This window comes from Eubalaena glacialis, chromosome 8, assembly GCF_028564815.1.
Source record: "Eubalaena glacialis isolate mEubGla1 chromosome 8, mEubGla1.1.hap2.+ XY, whole genome shotgun sequence".
Lineage (NCBI taxonomy): Eukaryota > Metazoa > Chordata > Mammalia > Artiodactyla > Balaenidae > Eubalaena > Eubalaena glacialis.
The window spans coordinates 110,307,071-110,324,383 of record NC_083723.1 but is presented as its reverse complement, the minus strand read 5'-3'; the positions used below and the strand labels follow the sequence as shown (position 1 = coordinate 110,324,383).

The 17,313-nt window shown below is 42.8% G+C and overlaps 1 protein-coding gene and 1 long non-coding RNA gene across 11 annotated transcripts in view; one reads left to right on the top strand and one right to left on the bottom strand.

Moving 5' to 3' along the window:
- LOC133096472 (uncharacterized) overlaps nt 1-17,313 on the top strand; it is a 117,684-nt gene that overhangs the window by 49,535 nt on the left and 50,836 nt on the right. For 9 of the 10 annotated variants that reach the window (XR_009701788.1, XR_009701785.1, XR_009701789.1 and 6 more), the window contains one exon: nt 12,641-12,796. This is a non-coding gene — a long non-coding RNA (uncharacterized LOC133096472). Of the gene's footprint in view, nt 1-12,640; nt 12,797-14,879; nt 15,116-17,313 lie in introns of those variants that run through there. The other variant, XR_009701791.1, reaches the window with a different exon arrangement.
- Nucleotides 977-11,025, bottom strand: LOC133097038 (aldo-keto reductase family 1 member B10-like). The gene is given in 12 exon segments (XM_061199022.1): nt 977-1,024; nt 1,127-1,226; nt 1,761-1,828; nt 1,988-2,006; nt 2,405-2,511; nt 2,681-2,692; nt 2,799-2,909; nt 6,394-6,510; nt 7,573-7,641; nt 7,643-7,731; nt 8,700-8,705; nt 10,956-11,025. Coding segments are annotated over 12 exon segments (816 nt in total).

Below are 17,313 nucleotides of genomic sequence, written 5' to 3'. Positions count from 1 at the left end.
TTGATTTGACTTTCCCCATAGGTGTGTGAAATAACTGATTGAGTTGGATCCTTGTTATTTTTTTTTAATGCTTAAAAAATGTTTAATGTTTACATCTCTGATTGTAAACATGAATTTCCTATTTTAGAAAATATGAAAATTATGTAAGAGAATAACAAACATGAAATTCACTGGTTACCACATAGAAAAAAAAAACCTGCTTACATATTTATTTTGCTAGATAGATGTTTCTTTTATTTTAAGCTTTATTGATTTGATAGTGTAGATAGCTCATTATAATTTGCATTTTTGGTTACTAGTATGAATAACTTTTCATGTTGTTTATTGGCCAATTTTCATTCACCAACTTTTCTTTTGACATCTTAGATTTTTCTTACTGATTTGAATAAGCTTTTTTGATTGTAAGAAAATTACTCATCTGTTTTCTGTCACATTCATGGCAAATGGTTTTTTCCAAGATTCTTTACAGCCTATTATTTTTGCATGGTTTTTATGTTCAGTTTTATGTTTCACTCTTATATTCATGTGTGCTCAATATTAAAGCAAAAAAAAATGCTTATTTCCAACAATGTTCACTGATGAGGGTCCTTTCAAATTTTACTGGAAATTATTTTCTACAGGAGCCTCTCTCTAATCTGTACCCCTTTCAACTCTATAATGTATAGCAAAATCTCACCATAATGCAATAAGTAGGGTACAAAATTCTAGTCATGTAAAATGCAATTATTGCAAGTTAATGAATGACTAAAGCAGGCCTGAGAGGTTGGGCATTATGGGGTCTTATTGAGAAAGTCAAATCCCTCCAGGTCCCAGTTGGAGTTTGGCACCATCTGGCTGGCATTTACCAGATCTGACTTATTCTTTTAAATCTTCATATCCTCAAGATGGCAGAGTCCCCATGATCAAATCAGAGATACAGCTGTGCTCAGACCTGACAGGACCTCACCGGCTGCTCCCCCAGCCCATCCTTGGTCATTCATCTCAGCTCTGAGGTCAGCTCCCTGGCCTGAGAGATGGCAAGGTGCTGGGAAGGGGGAAAAGCCCACAGAAAACACAGGGACAGCATGAGAGGCCTGGTGAGGGAATCTCTCCCGTCCCCTCCTTCACTGAGAAAACCAGGACCAACCAGCTGGAATCTTACCTGAAAGTTCTCAGCGATGCGTGCTGGCGTCACAGACTTGGGAATTACGACCACGTTCCTCCGGATATGGAACCGGATCAGAACCCGTGCAGAAGGGAACGTGGTGTTTCCACTTATCTACAAGGACTGCTCCCTCTACTTTTTCAGAAAAATAAAACATCTCTGCCACTCACTGTATCTTTAGTACAACAGCTAGTGTTGACTGAGCACTTTATAACTATCAGACACCTGCCAGTCCTCTGCCAGTTATCTCCCTTAATCCTCACAACAACTCCATAATCTTCCTTTTTTAAAAATAAGGAAAGTGGCCTGGGACAGTGTTTGGGGTCATGAGGCTGATAAGTAGTGGAGCTGGGATCTGAACCCAAATCTTTTGGCTGCATAGCCATGCTCTTCTTCCTGGACAACAGGACTCAACAGAAGCCGTTAGATGCCATCCTTGTTTCAGTGATAACCATGGGATTTCCTGGAGTTCCAAACAAACAGGCTTTCAAGGAAGGGCCTTTAGTGGGCTTCCTTTCCTGTTTTTTTCACCTTCAAGGAGTTAGATGAAGACAACACAAGGAATAAAACACAAGACTGATCTGCTGGACGGAAAAGAAACTATATACCTGGTACCTGGGCTGTGGATTTTTTGTGCTTTGCAGCAATCTCCTTAATCTTGGGATCCTCCAGTAGGGAAGAGTCCTAGATTAAGGACCCTTGGCCCTAGAGGGAGAAAGATGGCTGGTGTGAATAATCATCATGGCTACCATATGTAGATGAATATTACTCCAGCGATGGTCCCAAGGCTGATCATCAATCAGTCTTCTCCATGTGGGAGACAAGGCAGGAGGATTTGAAAGCTTCATGTCTTACCCATGGGCTTTGAAGCATCAGTATTTTTGCAAAGGTTGGTCCAGTGCTGGGTGGCTGAACCGGAGTAATTCCAGAGGGTCAGGCATGTTGCTGTTTTTTTTTTAAGTTACCATATTTTCCCCACTGTTCCAATATTTATTGGAGTATAATTGGAGTATAATTTTATACTGTTTATTGGAGTATAGTGTTGTGTTAGTTTCTGCTGTACAACAAAGTGAATCAGCTATATGTACACATATATCCCCATATCCCCTCCCTCTTGAGCCTCCCTCCCACCCTCCCTATCCCACCCCTCTAGGTCATCACAAAGCGTTGAGCTGATCTCCCTGTGCTATGCAGCTGCTTCCCACTAGCCATCTGATGGCTTTTCTTAAAGAATGTCAAGAGGAAGATCAGATGCCTCGCCCAGGTCTATCTGGAGAGCCCAGAGGGCTGTAGGCCATGACAACGATGCCCTTGGACTGGCAGTACTGGATCAGTTTCTCCTGCCTGAGGAATGGGTGACACTCAGTCTGTAAAAGCGAACAATCCTCATCACTAGGAAAGTCCACCTGCTTTTTGAGCTGCTCACAGGGAGTTCTACACACAAAAAAAAGACTGTCAAGCAAAAGCCAAACACTGCCCACTGCTAGCCTGGCTAAACCAGACCCCAAGAGCTGTCTCACGTGACCAACGAAGTACCTGATGACTGACCTTCAAATGAGACTCGGTGCAAAGCATTGAACTTGCCTCCAAATGTTTAAGAAGTAATAGCGCAGGACCCTTACCCTTTACTAAACAGAATTTACCTGGTAAGCACTGGTTTGTATGTCAGTCTAGGTTTGTTCAAGAGCCTTTCGATCTGGAAGTGGTTGAAGTTGGAGATCCCAGTGTTTTTCACCAGCCCCTCATCCACCAGTTCCTCCATGGCCTGTCATAGAAAGGGACACCTTTGGGCAGTGCTAGAGGGACCCCAGGGATCCTGGCTTGGCTTAGTCCTCTCTGGGACAGGAGTACCTGGTACAGGATCCACCGTCGTAAGGATTAACCAAAGCGTGAAGAGGAATTTTCCATTCAGCCCATGGATAGAGAGGAAAGCAGGAGGAAAGGCTTTGAGGTGGGGATAAGCATGAGGTGTTCAGGGGACACTTCAGCCAGTGGTTCTCAAATGTGGCTGCAATTTGGAATCACCTGACAGCTTTAAAATATACTGATGCCCAGATCCTACCCCCAGAGTTTCTTACCAAACTGGTGTAGGATGTGGCCTCAGCGTTGGGATCTTTAAAACTCCCCAGGTGATTTTAATGCATAGAGGGCCACTAGGGGTAGATGATGTTGGTCTTCGAACTGGGCAAAAATGTTTACAATTGATGAGATCACAAGGTCCCTGAAACAACTGAGTTGGGCAATGGCACAATGTAACAGTTTCTGTGTACCATAGAGAAGGTATAGGTGGGTGTATGATACATCTTGACATCATTACACTTTTTTTCTCCCATCTGCTTCAGGGTGTTCAAGAAGGTTTCTATTGAACTGGTTGTGGGTCCACGTAAACATCAGTTGCTTCAGTCCTGCCTTTTCATCTTAGATCCTCTGACCTTGGTCATCAAAATCTTTTCACGCCCTCAAAATCTTTCATTTAGCAGTCATTCTCAAATCCATTCTAAGGATACAGCACTGTGAAAATCAGGGTACTTTTTACAGAGAACAATGACATAGTTGCCACAATGAATACTATTGTTACAAATGAGGGCAAAAACTCTTGTGGAACCAACACTAGAGGTGTGTTAGTCTACATACTCCACAAAGAATAATTCCTAAGATATTTCAGAGGTCATGTTTTACCAGGGTAATATATATGACAGAGCCTTCTCGTCAAATTTAGTGCAAAATCTGAGTCTACTGAAACCTTAGGCTATGTTGTAGGTTTTGCCACAATTTTCATTCTCAGGAATAAAACATTCATTGAGTTGAGTCCATATAATGCACATAAACCATTATATCATTCATTAAGTCATCATCGTGAAATATTTCTCTTACAGGAGGTTGTTCATGGTAGGAAAATAAATATGTTGCCTTTTTTTAAAATATAGTTAAGCACCAGAATTTGCATTTCTTTTTATGGCTACAATTTTGTCACTAGCAAAAAGAAAGTAATATATTTTCTTGAAGATCCAGGCTTAATATATTTATTTTAGTGAATATATCAAACAAGTATTTAAGACTATGTACTTGGATAATGACTTGTGTGGTCATTAAGGTAAAAATTAATATGTAAAAATAAGAAAAAACAGCATTTTTCAACTTGTAGTTTGAACCCACTTTTGAGTATGTGGGCTCAAACAGCTCATGCCTTTTACAGTAGTGATGTTCTGTCACATTTACCATGGATTTATATTTAATTATATGCTCAAGATAGCAGAATGTATGACAAATAGATGTCTTCGTAAGATTTTCCCAAGACTATTTGATTTACTTCCACGTATAGTCTCTTGCTCATGAGATATGATATTGCCAATAGGTTATTATTTAGTATGGCTCTTAATTACATAAATCATTGCTTTTTTTTTTTTTTTTTTAATTTTTTGGTTGCACCACACGGCACACGGGATCTTTAGTTCCCCGACCAGGGATTGAACCCTTACTCCCTGCAGTGGAAGCACGGAATCTTAACCACTGGACTGCCAGGGAAGTCCCTGCTCTTTTATTATTGCTAATTTTGACTTACAGAACCTAACTGCAAATGATAAATTCTTGTCGAGGAAATCAAATGGTAATTCTGAAGATCTTTATCATATGGCTCTTGATCCGGCTGGTAGTTTATGTTTCCTTTTTTGTTTTCCTTTTACATACAACCTAGAGAGCTTCATAACAGTCTTAAAAATTCACACATAGAAATTCAGGGAGTTTTCTCCATACCTCCTTTTAACAGCCTTTCTGCCGCTAGAAGGCATATTTAATGATTTACTTGCCAAAGACAATTCCCTTCAAATACATTTACAGGATTGCTCACCTTGCCATCATGAAATGATGGCTTCTCTGCCTCATAACCCTTTCCCTCCATCATCAAGTCAATTTTGCTACCTAAATTTTCTTACTGTTACTTGTTAAAATTCAAAGCCACAAGAATGCTGTGCTTACAAATAAATACCTTTGAACAAACAACCCACAGAAAAGTTATATTTCATTTAATTATAACAATTCTAAGATTTTCAGAGAGGTTAGGCTTAATACAGGTTTAACCTGTAAAACACAACACAAACTCATAATTACATGTGCCCCCAAACTGAAAGCTGGCAAAACGACACAATGAGCTCTTGGAGTTTTTGTCACTATTCATCTGCAGTTTGCTCATTCACTTTGTTATCTCCTAGCATTGGCAAGAGATAACAACGGTTTCAGAAAAAAATGATCAGAGAAAGACTTCCATTCCTTAATTCAGTTTTGAGTACGAATTAGGTGGAATAGGTCATTATTTGATCTGAGAAGCAGGACACTTCTCTCCCCTGATGTGTGAATGTGTATATTTACTGTGTGCTGAGCACCATGTTAAGGGTTTCAGTGGCTGTATTTTTGAGACAGAGACACTGCTCTGTCTCACACCATACGTGACCTGAAAAAGTCACCAATCTCTACGTCTCAATGTCCTCATTTGCAAATGAGGATGATGCCAGTAATTAAATAAGCTATGACTTCCTGCACTCCATATGTGTCAGCTATCTTAATATTTAAATTACCATATCCTAAAAGATATATATTATTAGTATCTATTAGAAGATTTTTTTTTAAGAGGCAGGAGAAACTGAGGCTTGGAGGAGTTACATAACCTATACTAGGTTACTTAGCTAATCAACACATGCAAACCCAGGTGAGAGAGCTGGGAATTCACGTCCCTCAGCCTCTCGGGCACAGGCAGGTGCAGAGCCCCAGGCAATGAGCTCTGTTTCTTCACTGAGGACTGGCTACCATACTTGGGCACGACCATACTTGGGCTCTTCCCCAAAATGGCATTCCCAGTGCTTTGGTTAATGAGAAGGTTGAGTCCTGAAAAATTATTATGTAAGAGCTGCCCTGGGAGGGGAACTCTCAGTGTGGAATCAGGACCAAGGAGACATGGCAGTTGTGGTTTGCCTGGGCTGCCAGAAATCATAGTTCTCTCAGACATAACAGAGAAAACCAAGGCACGTGGTCACCTCCACAGCAGTACATGGACTCGGCCTCCCTTTCAGGCCAGTGCCTTTCTGCTCCACTGTCGCATCCTGACAACCTTCCCATGAAGTCCTGAAGTGCAAGACCTCCTGCTTCGGCTCCCCCTGGTCTCCAGCCCCCAGCTCCCTGGCCCCCAGCCCTAGCAAAGGTGCTATTTTCCAGCACCTGCTTGGGAACTAGAGATTGGGACAGGGAGTAGCTTCAGCCTGTAATCCCTGTGGCCAGTGAATAAGATAGAGGTCCAGATAGTCCAGTTTCAAATCCTTGAGGGTCTTCTGACAGGCTTCCCTCACTAGATGCTTCTCCAAGAAGGTGGGCCACAACTGCAGAGAGCACAGCATTGAGGTATCAGCACGGGACAAAGAAGGGGCCATATCATACTCGCTCTCCCTGCTTTTTGACCTTCACCCTGATCTAACCCAGGGGCACGCTGTTTACAGCACAGTTGGTTAAGATGTACAATCCAGGGATCCAAGGTCACCAGGTCGCTCAGGAAGTCAATGACCTCTCAAGTGTCGAGGGCAAGTTATCTTTTCAACTCTCCTGGTGTTCTATGTATCTCTTACATTGCATAGCATATTTGGGCATGGATTCAGTGTTTGTTTACATGTACCTTTCTCTTCCTCAGCTGTAGGCTTTCTGAAGTCAGGAATTGCGACCAGCTTTTAAGTTCTTAAGCCTTTGGGAGCAGGTGGTCCTCTCTCTGCTCTCCCATGTGTCCAAGCCCATGGGCTCCAAGTGATGACGCTGTAAGGAGTTTATCCAGACTCAACCACTGCATACAGTGGAGTCTATTTGTCCCCCTATAGATACATGCACTTTCCAAGTACCTGTAACTAGTGCCTTTTAGCAAGTTGGATATAATACAGATTCAGTGATTCTCAACCCTCTCTCACTCAATCCCCCCACCTTTTAAATAACATTTTGTAACTTGCCTTTTACTAGACTGAACTAAAATGAAATTCATATATGACAATAAAAAACACTCCCACCATTTTCCAAAATACCTGCTGGCTGAGAACGTCTGGGCCACAACCACTGAGACCGCAGTGCTGAAAGGTGGAGTTTCAGGATCCATTTCTGACTGCAGCCTTAGCTTTTAACTGCCACGGGGCAGATGGAGCCCACTGATGGGGAACGGGGATGCTAAGGGCACTGCTATGGCTCAGTGGAGCCATCCCCACAAAGGGAAAACCCAGTCGAGATGGGTAGGGTAGCAGCAGCGTCTCTGCACACCAATACTGGGCTAGAGTGTGGATGTTTGTATCCAGGGATGTTATAAAGGCAGCAGGGGAAATGAAGATGGCTGGGGGAAATGACCAGAGTACTTAGAGCAAAGGCTGGCAGAGTTCTGGGTGCTGACCAAATCCAATACTTCCGCCTGCCTTGAAGTGCAGTCCTCCCACCTCCTGCTTCACTACCTTCTCTCGGATCTTCTCTTGGATGGCTTCCCCCCACCTCATGCTCGTTCTTGCAGGCATAAGCACAGTCCAAGTGGCGACATCCTACGTCAGTGGCCACCTTCACAGCCTCTCTGACTTTGCCTGGGGTAGACCAGAAGGAAAAAGAAAAGACCATCATAGACTCTTATCCCCAGACCACCTTCAACAGGCTCTCCTATACAGCCCAGCTTCTCCAAACCAAGGTTTCCCTGGGGTCCCCTTTTCCAGGGGACACCTGGGAAGAAAACGTGCTTTGGAAAACTTTTAAAGGAAAGTGAATTAACTTTATGATTATAGCCTCCTGTTGTATCCTAGCTCAAGCCCACTCCCTTCTAATCCAGGTTCACCCTCCAGCCAGGAAATGTCTCCAGGTGTGTGGAAGAGACTGCAAACTCCTAATGACCAGGCTGAAGGCTGGATTTTGAAGTAACTCAAAGGAATCTTCAGAGAGAGAAAATGGTCATTACTGCATAAATCCAGGCTCATCGCATACTAGGTGTGTGGCCTGAGCAGATTACTTAACTTCTCTAAACCTAGTCTACAAAATGGGAATAATAACAATAGCACCTGCCTCATGAGGTCGTTGTGTTAAGGGCCACAATGAATGTCATTTGCAGCACAGCACTGGGCACACACCTAAGGGTCAATGGATGCAAGGCATTATATAACTGTTGTTTCAGAAAAAGGAGAAATAGAAAACCTTGTAAGAACGGGGTTTATTCCTCCCCCCACCCCCACAAGGCAAGAAAGAAGAGAAAGAAAGAAAGAAAGAAAGAAAGAGAAAGAAAAAGAAAGAGAGGAAGAGGAAGAGAGAAAGGAAGAAAGAGAAAGGAAGAAAGAAAGAAAGAAAGGATGAAAGAGAGAAAGAAAGGAAGAAAGAGAAAGGAAGAAAGGGAGAAAGGAAGAAAGAAAAGAGAGGAGAGAAAGGGAGAAAGAGAGAAAGGAAGAAAGGAAGAAAAAAGGAAGAAAGAAAAAGAGAAAGGAGGGAAGGAAGGAAGGGAGGGAGGAAGGGCATTAAAAATACCACATTCTTTCTAACCTAGCAAAGCCAAACAATGAAAAAAAAGTACTTAATACTGATCTTTCACAAAATCTTTTTCAAACCTCTTCTGTCATCATGAAATAATAAACACATTCAGAAGCATCCCTGGGGACTTCCCTGGTGGTCCAGTGGTTAAGAATCCACCTACCAATGCAGGGGATGTGTGTTCCATCCCTGGTTGGGGAACTAAGATCCCACATGCTGTGGGGCAAGTAAGCCCGAGCGCTCTATAGCCCGCGCTCCGGAACCAAGAGCTCGCGCACCGCAACCTGCATGCCCCAACTAAGACCAAAAGCAGCCAAATATATAAATAAAAATAAAAGAAAGAAGCATCCCTGGATGCCCCTCCCAATCACTACACCCTACTTTACCTTCACTGGTAAACACATAAGCCATAAAAATTACATCATCCCTACGCCTTGAAAATGTTTCCCTTCATAATCCTTACATCTAATTCTGAAATTCTGAAAATAATTTTTTGGGTAAACTTTTTATTTATTTATTTATTTATTCCAGTGAAAAATCACTTATTAGAGTAGATCCAGTATTGCTTTGTAGGGCTAGAAGAAGAAATATTGACGAAGCATAGTTGAACTTAGTAATCCAACTTTTAAGTTGTCTTTTCAAAAGTAATTATTGTACAAAAATAAAGACCAAAAGCATATGGTATCTTTGATAAATACTTGGTATCAAATACTTGGCATCACATTGATTATATCTTTATACAATACTGCTTTGAGTGCTATATTCTTTTTTTTTCCGAATTTTTGAATTTTATTTATTTTTTTATACAGCAGGTTCTTATTAGTTATCCATTTTATACATATTAGTGTATATATGTCAATCCCAATCTCCCAATTCATCTAGCTTTATTTTTTTTCAGATTAGTGGGGTTTTTTAAATAAATTTATTTATTTATCTATTTTTGGCTGCGTTGGGTCTTCCTCGCTGTGCGCCGGCTTTCTCTAGTTGCCGCGTGCTGAAGCTACTCCTGATTGCCGTGCGTGGGCTTCTCACTGCGGTGATTTCTGTTGCGGAGCACGGGCTCTAGAGCGCAGGCTCAGTAGTTGTGGCACACGGGCTTAGTTACTCTGTGGCATGTGGGATCTTCCTGGACCAGGGCTCAAACCCGTGTCCCCTGCATTGGCAGGCGGATTCTTAACCACTGCGCCACCAGGGAAGTCCCCTTTTTGGGTAAATTTATACGAGGTGAGCAGATTCACTGGAGATCTGGAAGCAATTATTTGTCACATCTGTGTCAAAGTCAAAGCTCTGATTTGGAGAAAAGCAGCCCTGTTCAAGCAAGAGAAGCTGGGATGAATCAAGCTGGAATTAATCTGCTCGCCCAGATTATCCGGGAGAGCTTCCTGAGAATGACCCAGTCCCGGGACTAGGAGGGAGCCTACCTGCAAACCCAAGAGAGGAGATGAGAAAACCAGGTGCAGAGAAGGACAAAGTCAGAGGAGAAAGACTCAACAGAGGGACAAGAGAGAAGAAGGTATGTAGAGAACTGGAACTAGTTAGGATGGCGCCATCACGGACGGAAGTGAGAGCGAAGGCAGTTAGAAAATGATGGGAAGACACTTTAAACTTATCCTAAGAGAGGCTCGGGAATCTGCTTCCCTGAGCACTGGGAGTGCCTTTCTGGGTTTTGCCAGCTCACTCTAGCAACACCTGGGGAGCCCGAGCTCCCCGACTCCCAGCCCAGGCGCCCCTCTCTCTGGGACTGCCCTCCCTGTGGTCGCAGCCTTCTCAGATTCTACTATGCTCTGGAGATTGTTAAAGAACAGGTTCCAACTCAGTAGCCTGGGGTGGGGCCTCAGCTTCTGATTCTCAGCACTCTCCCCGGGAGTGCTGATGCTGCCCGGGCAGGTTCCACCCTAGGCAGCAGTGAAGTGCCAGAGCCTCCTGAGCCCTCCCAGCCCCTCCTACCAACCCCCCAGGCCACAGCAGCCAACCCAGGGCCCTCTAAGTGTCCCAGAGCCAGGGGGAGTTGAGAGGGAAAGGCTGCTGAGAGAGAAAGTGCCCAGGAAAGCAAGTGTGTTTTTTAGTCCCCAAACTGTTTAAAACTTGATACTTGCTAGCAAAGCTATCACCACTGCTGGAAAAAGCCAGTCTTGGAGCTTTGCAGCCTGAATCAGCCCTGAGAAAGCAAAGCAACCTCGGTCCTGCCTCCAGGGCCCAACATTTACCTCTCCAAACCCTTGCCTCTGAGCTTTCCCTACTGACAGGAGAAAATGCCCAAAGCCCCTCGAGGGAAGTAGGTGTCCAAATCCTTGCATACATTCCTTCCAGGTGCCCAGGCCCAAGATGGGCATCTTGGCCTTAGTACTGAGCTCCACAAAGGTTGCCATGGTGAGTGCAAAATAGTCGTGAGTGAGCAGATTAGTTGTCTTCTGCCCCGCTTAATGGTGCTGACTCTGGCTGCAGAGGGAGGAGCTAGAGGCTGGGTGTGGGCAGACACTTCCAACCCTGGAAGGAACAGGAAAGTCCTTTCAGCCTTTTGTAATACTGATTCATGTGAATGAACTTCAAATATTGCAACCTTGTGTCCAGTTCTCCCTGATTCAAAATGCATGGATTATTTTATGAGAGTGACACTTAGAGATTTTATCCATTTTTATTTTCTTTTGCTAGTTTAATAAATGGAAAATGAAAAAGGTGCATGTATTTTAATTTGTTCCTATCTAACTGCTCAACAGTTGTAAATTTTTTCCCCTCAGAACATGGAAATTACAGAAGTATAAGAATATGTTTATCTGTTAACCACCTGGACAGGATGCTAATACTCTTCGTATATTTATTTAGTGATTCTTGTCACTTCCTTAAAGAAAAAAAACTTTGTGATAACAAAATGATATATGCTCATTATAGTAAAACTAGAAAATGTAGATTATAAGTAAGGAAATATTAATCATCCATATTCTCACCACTCATGATACCATTACAAGAGTGCTGTTTCTGTGCATATATATACAGGGAAAAGAGGAAGGGGCTACGTGCTGAGGAGAGGCTTGTGGGGGGTGTGATCAGCTCATGGACATTCTTCTGATAGGGTGGTGGTGAGGAAATCGGGAGTCAACATCATCAACCTTATTGGTTCCAGCTGGTCTAGGGTCTCCGTGCTTGTGGGCGGCATACAATTAACTTCTTACACTTGATGGGGGTTTCAGTATCTGGAAAAGAGCTTGAAGGACCTGGCTCAGAACGTTATCTATAGCCCTTGAGGAGGAACTAAAGGTCCTTGACTTTGTTAAATGGTTAAACTATTATTATTGTTTCTTGCTTGACTATTTTCCTTTCTGCATCTTCTCACTTCTCTGATTAAATTTATTCTTTGGCTAAAGTTCTTCTACTGACAAGGGGCAGGCAGAGGACATGGGGGGAGGTCAGTTCCAAGAAGGCCCCATAGGGTCGTGCTCAGTTAACCATATAGTTTTAAACTTAGGACCACAAAATAAACTTTTCTATACGTTCATAAATACTCTTCTTAAAATTGTTTTTACATCAAACATTTTTAGTTGTTGTAAAAAATTCTGTTTTATGGTTATAATGTACTCAATCATTCCCCCTATGCTTAGACATTTAGTTTATTTCTAGTTTGTTTCTATTATAAATAATATTTCAAGGAATAGCATTGTGAGTAAAGCATTGGACACATTTTGATTAATTTTAGGCTTGCTCTCCAGAAGCAGGATTATGTGGTCAAAGGAAATTTGTTTTAGTTTATCATGTGAAATGTGGTTCAAAATTGAGGGGTTTTTTTTTTTTTTGCATTACCATTTATAGAATAACACACCCTACTGTTTGTGATGTTACAGTAATTATTTACAACTTTCATTTTTTAATATTATGTTCTTTGTAAAATATAAAAAGAAAAATCAGTAGAGAATGCAGAATAGATTAAGTAAGAAAATAAAACCCATCCATAGTCCCACATTTAGAGGTGATTATTGTTAATATCTTCAGGCATCTGTGGATACCCTGTTGAGTTGGGACGTCCCAAAGCAGAGGAGAACTGTGCCTCGTTTCCCGGGGTGAGGCTGTGGAGAAGACACCAAGTCTAGGATGGAATCTCCTGGTTCCCAAAACTGTCGGATTGCCACGACCACAGGAGGTGTCCAGGTGAGTGGGCCTGAGGTAGTCTCAGGGTGTCCCATGAGCCCCAGCCCAGTGCTGGGAGAGCAGCCGGGTTACTGACGTCCACTGGCAAAGTTGGCTGAAAGGAAGTGTAACCGAGCAAGTGGGGCTGTTGCCCTGTGTAACAGCAAGACCAAAAGAGGCAAAGGTCTTTTGCAGAAAGAGAAAGGCTTTATTGCAGGGCAACCAAGTGAGGAGACAGGAGGCATAGCTCAGCTCTGTCTCCCCAGTGGGCTTTTGAGTGGGGTATTTATCATGGAAGTAGGGAGCAAGACAGGGAGGGGGTTCGGAAACGATTGGTGGAAAGTAAGAGGAAGTTTCAGGAGTCCTCTCTGCAGGTGTGACTGTCCTTCATGTCTCTTCATGAGTGGCATGTGCAATATCGGGAGAGTTCCATATGTTACGCTTGGTAGATTTTCGGCATATGATGTCCAAATTTCATGATCAATCCTTCTAGTCCCTCAATGTGCCTGTGTGATGCTCAGTGGAAGGGGCTGTTAGTGCTTCCATACCTGGTTTCCCTGGTACTCTGCAAGACAAGCTTGGGGGTTTCTGTTAATTATTTTGTTTCTGCTTTATAGGCCTTGTGTGTGTAAGTTACAGGGTAAGGTTTCAGAAGGAGCGTGAGCCCCTGAACATCTCAAGGCTGAGGCTGTGAAAGCTGTGATGTGTACAAGTTCATCCTGCACATTATATTCAGGGGAGCTGGATGGAGGTTATAGAGTGGGCTGTATGGCTAGGGATTTGATGGGGATAAGGACATCTTGGATGACTGCACAAAGGGATGGATGATCACCCCTAAGCACCAGGTGTATGAGTCACATCTCACGGGAAGCCAATGTATAGATGGTGATCCACACCAGGTACCCTTCCCACTCTGTGGGATTTTGCAAGTCTCCCCTAAACCCTGCTGATACCTACAGAGAAGGAATCCTAAATGTAGTAGATTTTAATCCTGAAATACAAGGAAATCAAAGTAAAGACTTTGACCTAAAGGAGAAAGGCAGTGTAAGCTGGAGGTGTAACACAGAAAATTTTCAGAAGTGGATATAATCAGCCAGAAGCAGTTGCTTGCAGCCCATTTTTTAGTTCATGCCATCAGAAATTAATTTCAAACTCACTTATTAAAAAAAAGTAAGTTTTAGTTCCGTGATGAACCGAGGAATATCTGCTTCAGAATTTATCTCACAGGAAGAATGACGCAGGCACAAGTCTTACCTAGCTTAAAAGAAACAAGCAAAAAAAAGCCTTCATTGTCAGGTGAGGAGAGAGGTGATTCTGATTATGGTTTGCTATTATTGTTATTACTGTTAACAGGCCTGTGCTACGTAATATTACATGTATTTGCTCATTTGCTCATTTACTCTTCCAGTAGCCTCATGAGGTAGATACGTTTATTATCCCCATTTCATAGATGAGGAACTGACACATCGAGATGTTAAGTAATTTGTTCAAGGTAAATGGTGGAGCTGGGATTTGAATACAGATTATTGGGCTCTAGAGCCATTTATTTGTTTGTTTATAGTTAGGCGCTGTGCTAAGTGCCATACACATTCTCCAATTCAATTGTCACCGTGCTATAAGGTAGATATGATTATCAATCCCATTTTATACCAAGGAGAAAACTGAGAATTAAAGAGGTACAAGGTCAACTGGAAAAGCCAAGATGCAAACAGGCCTTCAGAGTCCAGAGGCTCCACGACTAACTCTTGTGCTATTCTGCTACCCTCACGCCCCAACCCCTGTATTCCACTCATTGCTACCCCTATAAACAAACACCAAAGAAGGAGAGAGACTGTAGCATCTGGTAGGGGATGGCACTGGGGATTCTTGGGGACACGATAACTAGTGGAGGTGGCTGACATGCCCAGGAGTGGTGCCAACGCCTGCAGGTTTTACACACTCATTGGACGGAGTGGTGGTGCCTGGCAGACGGCAGATGATGGTCAACAGGATGTGTCCACGAGCATGAGAAGGGTATTCTCTGCTGTATTCGTTATCTGCTGCTGCACGATAAATTATCCCCAAACCTAATGGTTTAAAGCAACACACATCTATTTTCTCATAGTTTGTGCGGGTTGATGACTTATAATGATCCATGACCAGCAACCCAGTCGTCCAAACTGATCAAGCACGTATTCAACTTTGTAATTAAGGAAGAATGAGTCATCTAGAGCATAAGAGAAAACATATTTGGGGAAAAGATTGCCAGAACAGGAGAAGGCTCTCAAGCTTCATTTCCGCTTCCCAGAAAACCATATTCTCATGAGAAGGGGTCCTCAGGTATGGGGGTCCCGGTAGTGTAGGAGGAAATCAACTGTATTGGATTCCTGAGCTTTTGTCTTTGTTTCCATAAAAAATATACATTTCTAAATATCAGTGTATGTTTTCTCATTCATGTGTTTCTGGGGGGTCAGGTGCATGAACTGACTCCATGGAATATGAACATCATTGTTTCATACAAAGCCCTCTTTGTCTGTTGGGTTTACATATTTATCCTGTTTTATTTCTATTGCTCATGCTCAGGCCATCATGCTAACATATTTGGTCAATGCTTTCATAACGCTTATTGGTATGGAGTGTGCCTGTGTTTGGAGTTTATGTAAACAGTGCTGTGTTATGCACATTTAGTCCACAAGGTGCTCCACCCCGTGCATTCACCACGTTATGCCTGCAAACTCCATCTTTATCCAGGTAAGGACACCCTTTCTTCTCAAGGAGGAAGACAGCCCAAATGGTAGAGGATCTCCTGAGAAAGTCTGTCAGGCAAGGGAGAAATCAGATAGAAGAGGAACCACCCTGGAGAAGGAGAGGAGGGATGCGGTCAGCATGATGCCGAGTGCTTTTGTGCAATTTTCCCATTTAACATCCAAAGTAACTTTACTGAGTAGACATGATTATCAACCTCCTATGATAGAGGAGGGGGCTCAGAGAGGTTAGGTAAACTGTTCAGGTCAGTCAGTTTATCTGAGGGGACAGTTTGTCACCTTAAAAGTCACACAATTAATAAGTGAAAGATCTTTGCTATAGACCCAGATTAGGCTTTTTCTAGAGCAGTGTTTCTCGACCTTAGCTGTACAATAGCATCACCTGGAAAATTCTAACTGCAGACACCTATGACCTCCCACCTACACGCGCCCACACTCACACAAGAAATTCAGATTTAACTGGACTTGGGTAGAGCCCAGACACTGACTTTTTTTGTTTTTTTTTTAGCCTTAAGTATTAATAGATATTTGGTTGAAGTTTAACATACCCTTCAAGACCGGTGCTCAGAACCTGGGCATAGGCTGATGAATTTCACACAGTGAACACTCCCATGTAACCACACCCACAGCAAGCAACTGAACATTACAGACACAGAAGCCCCCTCACGCCACCTCCCCAGACCCTCAAGGACAACCATTCTCCGCACTTCTAACACCATAGAGCAGTTGTGCCTCGTTTTGAACTTTACTTACATGTTTTAATGGAACCATACGTTGTGCATTCTTGTGTGTCTGGCCCCTTTCACCGAAAAGTATGCTTGTAAGATTCATCCATGTTGCTGGATAAAGTTGTAGTTTGTTTATTCCTATTGTTGTGTAGTATTCCACTCTTATGACATCTTGTTCCACGATTGATAAGCATTAGGATTTTTCCAGTTTGGGGATATTATGAAGTAGTGATGCTTTAAACAGTCTTGTATGTATCTTTTGGTGAATATTTCTGGTGGATATTTACATGGGAGTGGAATTGTTAAGTCTGAGGGTAAAACACTGGCATTGTAAAAAACTCCCTGGGGGATCCTAAGGTGCCCAAAAGGTGGAGAAACCCTTCCCTTCACTAGAGATTATACCTTGAGCACCATGAAGATACAGTAAGTTCCCTACATACAAACCTTCAAGTTGTGAACTTTCAAAGATGCAAACGTGGAGCTTACTAATGAAGACCTGATGGAACTGGAGGCCCAGAGAAAAGATGAAGAGAGACAAGAGAAAGAAGAAGTAACTGAAGAACCGAAGAGATTCACAACGCAGGAAATGGCAAGGGGATTTTCTTTATTTGAGGAGGCAGTGTTAGTTTTTGAGGCACAGCACCCGAACGTAGAACAGTACACGAAGGTTGCAGCAGTTGTTTAGAATGCAATCCAGTGCTACCGTGTTGTCCGTGGCGAGAAAAAAAGAGCTACTACCCAGACATCACTGGATTGTTTTTTCAAGAGGGTAGATAGAATTGAATCCAGCAAGGAACCAGAACCTGTGCCATCAACATCAGGCATGAATGAAACTGCAGCTCGCCCTCCGTCTCCTATTGCTGACGATCCTTCAGCTCTACCATCTCCCCCCTCCTCTCCCTCCTGCAGTCAGTAGCTCCTCTTGCCTGTTCACTCGATGCCAGCCCCTGTATGCCAGCTGTTATACTGTACTACTGTCCTTTTCAAGGTACTGTACTGTAAGATTAACAATGTTTTCTTTATTTTTTGTGTTTGTTTTTTATGTATTATTTGGGTGAAAAGTATT